The following is a 7,515-nucleotide window of genomic DNA, read 5'->3' on the forward strand; positions in this document are numbered from 1 at the left end:
GACGCGCCTGAGCAGGTCCATACCTTTCTTATGCTGGGGGCCCCAGAGCTGAATGTAGTACTCCAGGTGGGGTCTCATGAGAGCGGAATAGAGGGGGAGAATCACCTCCCTCGACCTGCTAGCCACGCTTCTTTTGATGCAGCCCAGGATACGGTTGGCCTTCTGGTCTGTGAACGCACATTGCTGGCTCATGTCCAGCTTTTCATCCACCAGTACCCCCAAGTCCTTCTTGGCAGGGCTGCTCTCAATCCAGACATCCCCAGTCTGTATTGATGCTGGAATTGCCCTGACTCAGGTGCAGGACCTTGGCACTTGGCCTTGTTGAACTTCATGAGGTTTGCATGGGCCCACTCCTCAAGCCTGTCAAGGTCCCACTGGATGTCATCCTGTCCCTCCGATGTGTCAACCGCACCACTCAGCTTGGTGTCATCCACAAATTTGGTGAGGGTGCACTCAATCCCACTGTCCATGTCTTTGAAGAAGGTACTAAACAGTATTGGTTCCAGTACGGACCCTTGAGGGACACCCCTTGCTACTGGTTTCCCCTTGGATACTGAGCCGTTGACTAATTCATTGGACACGGCCATCCAGCTAATTCCTTATCCATCTAACTGTCCATCCATCAAACCCCTATCTGTCCAATTTAGAGGTAAGAATGTTGTGGTGGTCCAGGTGAACAGTAGGCTAAATGTGAGCGAGCAGTGAAAGCTCACTGCCTACCGGGCCATATCAACAGGAGTGTAGCCAGCAGATCAAGGGAGAGGATTATTCCCTTTTACTCGGCACTGGTTAGACCACATCTGGAATACCGCATCCAGTTTTGGGCTCCCCAGTGCCAGCTAAGTGCTGGTAAAGTTGCGTGAATTCTGCAGATGCTCACTGAGGTGGTTGGGGGCTGGAGTACGTGATGTGCAAGGAGAAGCTGAGGGAAACTGGGCTTGTTCTGACCTTTGAAAAGAGAAGGCTTCATTCCAACCGAAATGATTCTGTGATTCTGTAGCTGGTGAGGAGCTCAGTAAATAAGTACGTAGCCTTTCCTGTTTTGTTTTGCAGAGTCTCACCAAGTCCTTGCTCAGCTGCTGGACACCCTGTTGGTGATCGGCACAAAACTCACAGAGAATCCGTCTGTCAGGATGAGGCTGGTAGAGGTAGCCTGCAAGGTAAGGCGGCCTCCCTGCGGCAGGAAACTTTTATCACTGCCACGAGAAAAAAATACGTAGTCAGTGTTTAAATTATTTTCATTTTTCTCAACAAACTGTTAACAATACGGACATTTTTTAACTGCTAGGAATCTTAGTATGATTAGTTGTTTCAAAGGGGTGAAAGAACAATAAAAATCCTGTTACTTCTATTCTTCTCTTCATTCCACAGCATCTGACAGATTCTTCCCATGGTGTAAGAAATAAGTGTCTTCAGTTAATTGGCTGTCTTGGACCAGTGGAAAAAGGTGGGGCAAAAGAAGTTGAGAGCCAGGCTGCCAAAGATGTCCAGAAGATAATAGGAGATCATTTTAATGACCAGGACCCTCGTGTTAGAACAGCAGCTATAAAAGCCATGGTAAGGATTGCTGGTACAGTGGAATAAATTGTTTGGGGATATATAAGGAAGCTGGTAAGGGGTTGCAGACTAATCCAAAGAGGTTTGGATTAGAGATTATTTACTTAACTTAGTAGAAGTCCATTTAGCATATCAAAATTACCAGGAAAAATAAGCTAGGTTGTGAAATATGAGAGTAATGTGAGATATCAAAGGGCATTTTAGTGATTCATAAAAATTTCTCTTTCAGCTATAGCTGAAGAAGCTTTTTAATTTGTTGACTTTTTTGAGTGTATGTAGGTTCTTTCTTTTACTGAGAAATCTGTATTTCTTCATTTAGCATTGTTTACCACAATTTCAATAAGCCACTAGTACACCAACACAGAATAGAAAGCTGCTCATGACAGGAAACCTGTGTGATAAGTCCAGAAAGAATTTTGTTTGGGTTTTTTTTTGTTTTTTAAACAACGCATGTTTTGCCCCATGGTCACATTCGTTGGCATCCTTTAACTGGTTATGAGGTTAACTGGTTTTCATGTGGGCTGGAGCGTGGGGACCCTTCAGAAGTTTTTAGCTTTGCAGAAATGAAAGCAAAGACCGTGTGCTTGATAATTTTGCTTGTGGGTATCTGGAAGTTCCTCTGTTACCCTTAAAGTTTATGACAATATCCCATCTAGCCTGACGGTGAACAAGGGTAATTTGAATTAATGATATTAAACGCCAAAGAAAGAAGCAGGATGCATTTGAGGAGACAGATTGCACTTGGATCTGTCTGGGATCTCCCTCTGCTGGAAGTTGCACTCGTCCTTCTTTTTCGTTTCAATCTGGTTTTTTGGTACAATTTTTATTTAAAGTCGTTTGAGTGACTTTTACAATGGCATTCAACCAAATCCATAGCAAGATTTTTGACAGCACAAAGTTAACTGTCTTTCTGTCATTTGAAGCACGGAAGCATCCTGAATGAATTCAGGGTCACTAACGACTTCTAGGGTTCTTGATCATGGTTTTCTTTGCTACTGTGTGTGGGTCTTTGGGGTTTTTTGTTGGTTTTTTTTTTCCCTTGAATTTTGTCACTGGCACTTGCTACTGTGTGTGGGTCTTTGAGGTTTTTTGTTGGGTTTTTTTTCCCTTGAATTTTGTCACTGGCATGTTTTACTTTGAAGAAGAAGTGGATACAGAAAAGCAACGGTTTGCTTTCTTTTTGACAATAGTCAACCAGCTATTATCCCTTTGTTTATAAGTCAGATTCATGATACTACTTTATTCCAGGTAGAAACAATGTTTAGTAGGACAGTTTTTGCTATTTGTCTGGTTTGGTAATTGAAAAGGTTTACAGGGCATGAAAATTCATTGTCAATGCTACTTTTGGGTCTGTGTTTCAGGAGTGGTAGGAAACTAATTATTTTGAAGATACCTATGTCTATTGTAATTGTGGTTGAATATGGCTGACACTAAACAATTGTTTGAAGGTTGGGAGAATGGATAGACAGTGTATTTATATAAATTGTATTTTCCTAATCAATCAAAGTATGAATGGCTGTCAAGTTTAAAAAAATTATACTGAAGTCAAGATGATTATTTAAAATACTTTCGGCCAAGATAATGAAATATTTTAATTATAGCAGCAATCAAGAAATGCAAGCAACTAAGTTTACTTAAAGCAGAAAAAACAGTGGTGAAAACTTAGTCTGTGTCACTTAAACCTATAGTTATACTTTCTTGTGGTTTTTTTTTTTTCCCCCTGTAGCTGCAGCTTCATGAAAGAGGATTAAAATTACAGCAGGCTATTTACAGTCAGGTAAAACCTTGTATTGATTTGTATTTATTTTGTACTTGTTTGCATATCTTGCTTTTTAGATTCTCCGACAATGTGCTTTGAGAGAAGGAGGGCATTGAACAGAGGTGGAGTATTTTGCACTTAGGTTGCCTATATTCCTTATTGCCCTATGGCAGTGGATATAAAAATCTTTTTGCATCTCTTTGTGCTTAAACGCACTAAAGCATATGCTTTGATTGGAATATATTGTTTATTGGGGGGAGATAATCATGGGAAGGGCAAGGCATTATGTAATTATTATTGTCATCTGGCAATCTCGAAGTCTTAAACCCTTGTTCATTGGAGAGTACACATTAAGCCTATGTTTGTTATGTCAATAAGGTTGCGCAGCTGAAGCCTGTATCAAATTAGTTCTACTACAGATTCACATTTCGTGCTTCCTGCGTAGTACAGGCAATTCTGGAGTTTTACAGCATGTGCCTGATTGACTTTATTAGGACTAGTCTACCTAATCAAACTTGGAAATACTAGGGAGTAGAAGGGAAGACTGAATTTTATCATCTTTCCTAACTGGTTCATGGTAAGGATACTAATTGCACTGTAGGAAGTGAATGACAGCTCAGGTGGAGATGTTTCAGGTATATTGGACTGTGAACCTTCTTTCAGGCCTGCAAGCTGTTGGCAGATGATTATGAGCAAGTGCGCAGTGCTGCAGTTCAGCTAATTTGGGTCCTCAGTCAACTTTACCCTGAAAGGTATGTTCTGTATGCAAAGTGACTCAAAGTATTGGCATAGTAATCGTCCTAATCCCAAGAGTTTTGTGCCAGCAAGTCTCAGGAGTAGTTGTTAGAAAACTGACGTGTACAGATTGCTGATACCTGATAGGAATGCACTGATCTGGATGAAGTTTTGGTTCTTGATATTTGTTGCACATCCATAGGAGTTCAGCATAGTTATTTCTTGTTTGATGCCATCCAGCATGGCGTAAGATCAACATACTGGTTTATGTTTCTCTATGTTAGCATCGTCCCGATTCCTTCTTCTAATGAAGAAATTCGCTTGGTTGATGATGCATTTGGAAAAATTTGTCATATGGTTAGCGATGGTTCCTGGGTTGTTAGAGTACAAGCTGCTAAGTTATTGGTAAGTTGCATTCTTTTCTTCTCTATCTAAAAATAGTTCATCCTATCTTATTTTCTTTTCATGTATATTTGAAAAGAAGTGGGAGGATGTTTAAAAAGTGTGTAGGTAAATTTCTACCAAAATTCTGAGAAGAAAGAAATGAGAGAGATTGAGGAAACCCAAAAGTTTCTCAGCTGAACTCTGCAGTGATTCTGTCCTTGAGCGTAGAGGGTTGGGTATCCAATAAAAAACAAGTACTTGTTGTAATTCCCTCCCGCTCCTTCTCCAGCACAGGACGTGTAAACCAACTGAACTCAAGAAAGACCATATTAACCACAGTGGGGAAAATGAGATGTTCTGACCGTCTGAAGTAAACTTCTTTAAATTCTGACATATGGTAGTGTCAAGCATTGTGTAAAGCTATTAGAATGAGAGGGTAAGATTGGACGCTGTTTTAGGTTAAATCAGGAAATTATATGGTGTAATTTAGAATAATCCTGTTTCTTCCTTTTGATATATTTTTTTTTCCCCCTCTTTAGGGTTCTATGCAACAAGTTAGCTCCCATTTCTTAGAGCAGACCCTTGACAAGAAGCTCATGTCAGATCTGAGGGTATGTAAATGTTTGGTTTTGGTTTTGGTTTTTTTTTTGTTTTTGTGTAGTGTACTAAAATTGCACAACAGGTATGTTAATGTTGAGTGTGTTTCTTTACCATGTCCTTGCCTGAGGGCTGCTAGAGTTAATTGATGATGACAGGTTTTCTTTTAGATTAAAGTCATTGAAGCAATTGCTAGTTTTAGATTTCATTAGCCGAGCATGTAATAAACAGCTCTAGGCTATTCAGGTTTCGCAGATGAGAGGTAAACGTTTGTGTTCTTCTGACAGCCTTTTGGCTAAAAGCTTTATTTATTGCGTACGGAAAGATTGCATCCTAGTTTTAGGAGCAAGGGTATGGAAAATTCCTGCAAGATCCGACCAGTAGGCCTAGACATTTCAAGAGACATGAGTAGTTAGAGGCTGGGACCCCCGAGCCCTATGAGCAAAACTTTTCAGTAAAATTCCTTCCTTAAGCAACTCGCTCGAGGTATTATGTTCAGTTTTCCTGTCTACAAAAGAATGAGGGAAGCTAGAGCTGCTAGTTTTTGTGGGCTGCTTTGTAAAGTCTGTTAAAGAACTGCACAACTTTCTTTACAGTGTGGGGGGAAAGGAGATGGACCAGTGAGAATGCTGAGTGAATATCGCATTTTACACATTGCTGAACACTGTATAGTATCGATAGTCATTAAAGTATTTAATTGCAGTTTAACAAGTTGAACTGCAAAGTGATAGCATCTGGTTTTGCAGATCAGTTATGGCATACTTAACTAGACGGGCCTTTGCTCTGACCCAGTTTGGCTGTTCTTATAATGGCTGTCTAAGAATATGTTAATTAAAATGTATTAGTTATTATCCTTTCCCAACATCAAAAGTACAAAGAGTTACTGGCAATTAAAAATACTCATAGAAGAGAAGTAATTATTTGCTTTTCCTAGCATTTGCCTGTCTCTGTCAATGTCTAAGCCTCTAGCTACGTCTATTTTCAAATCCAGTAAAACCATTTAATATTTTGTTTGGTCATCTTTAAAGTTTACCATGGTTGTAACTGAAAAACTTGTTTGGACAGAGGAAGCGCACTGCGCATGAACGAGCCAAAGAACTCTACAGCTCTGGGGAGTTTTCAAGTGGCCGAAAGTGGGGAGATGATGCTCCCAAAGAAGAAATTGATACAGGTGCTGTAAACTTGATTGAATCAGGAGCTTGTGGGGCTTTTGTTCATGGCCTGGAAGATGAGATGTACGGTAAGTGTTAACTTACTATGGAATGACTAAAGGAGGAGATGTGTGCTGGCTAATAAGCTTTGTTTTTTGGGGTTTTTTTTGGTCAAAATAGATCACTTGGCTATTGTGTTTGGGTTTTTTTAACAAATCGTGGACTTCAGGGTGGTGGGTTTTTATTCCATTGTGATCTCTGATATGGCATTTGTTTCAAAAGTGCTACAGTGTTACATGGATATCTCGCCTTATCTTACAGTCGGGTCAGTTTTTTTCTAAATGGAGCAAGGAAAACTGATGTGGGAAGACAACCTGGAAAAAATAGTAAAATCAAACAACAACAGATCTCAATGTTGCACAGAATTTTGGGTAGAAATGTTCCATTGAGTAGCCAAAACCAAATAGTTTCCTATAAATGGTAAAGTTTTAGTATAATATCTGGTAAGAAGTGGTTGAAACCCACAGAAACCCACAAGGATTATTTTTTTTTTTTCTTTATTGACTTAAATTTAACAGTTGCATGTGGCTCTAAGTTGGCAACATTAGTTGCTGCTGTTTGAAATTGGTGTTTCCTCTGCAGGAAGGAATATCAAATTTTATAGAACTTGTTGTTTAAAACATGGCACTACAAGGAAACTGTGTCCATGGAGCACAGTAATCATTCATTTTGTAAACATAGCAGCTTCTAACAAAGATTAGAACTAGCGGAGACAAACCCACATATTTTTCAAAATATTTCAGAATCCACCAGCTCCAACAAACAGAAGTTTTCTTTTAATTTCCAACTCAATTTTTTCCATGGCCAATTTATACTCATTTGTTCTTAGCCAGTGTAGGTTTCAGATTAAATAGTTGCTGCTTCTCTCAGGGACTGGCTTCCGTAATGAATTAATAGACAGCTTTCATTTTGCAAGGGGCTAAACAGGCAAGGCTCCTTTTAGTCTCTGCTGCTATAAAAGCTTTCGTCTTGGCTAGTTAGGCTGTGTTATTCTTGAAAACTGGTGAGTAGATCTGTATATTTTCAGGTACTTAAATTTCAGGTGAGGTCTTGCTTACCTCTTTAGCAATGTTATTGATAATTCTTTTTCTTTAATGAAAATACCTATGTTCTAAGATCACATTTACCTGTTCCACAGTGCTGCTGTTTTGATCTCTTCAGGTCTTGCTATGATGGATTTGGAGGCTGTAGTCTCTTTCCAGCAGATTAGATCTGATCTATTCTTCTAAGCAGGGTGAATTAAGAGTGTCAAACTGGAACACAGGCATTCCT

The 7,515-nt window shown here is 39.6% G+C and overlaps 1 protein-coding gene across 1 annotated transcript in view; it reads left to right on the plus strand.

Moving 5' to 3' along the window:
- INTS4 (integrator complex subunit 4) overlaps nucleotides 1-7,515 on the plus strand; it is a gene marked incomplete at both ends in the record, with an annotated part of 17,179 nt that overhangs the window by 3,949 nt on the left and 5,715 nt on the right. The window contains 7 exons of the mRNA XM_009575546.1: nucleotides 1,054-1,160; nucleotides 1,372-1,557; nucleotides 3,284-3,334; nucleotides 3,980-4,068; nucleotides 4,336-4,456; nucleotides 4,975-5,046; nucleotides 6,098-6,272. Coding sequence (XP_009573841.1) covers nucleotides 1,054-1,160; nucleotides 1,372-1,557; nucleotides 3,284-3,334; nucleotides 3,980-4,068; nucleotides 4,336-4,456; nucleotides 4,975-5,046; nucleotides 6,098-6,272 — 801 coding nt within the window. The remainder of the gene's footprint in view (nucleotides 1-1,053; nucleotides 1,161-1,371; nucleotides 1,558-3,283; nucleotides 3,335-3,979; nucleotides 4,069-4,335; nucleotides 4,457-4,974; nucleotides 5,047-6,097; nucleotides 6,273-7,515) is intronic.

Source organism: Fulmarus glacialis, unplaced genomic scaffold (genome assembly GCF_000690835.1).
Source record: "Fulmarus glacialis isolate BGI_N327 unplaced genomic scaffold, ASM69083v1 scaffold2554, whole genome shotgun sequence".
In the NCBI taxonomy this organism is placed as follows: Eukaryota; Metazoa; Chordata; class Aves; order Procellariiformes; family Procellariidae; genus Fulmarus; species Fulmarus glacialis.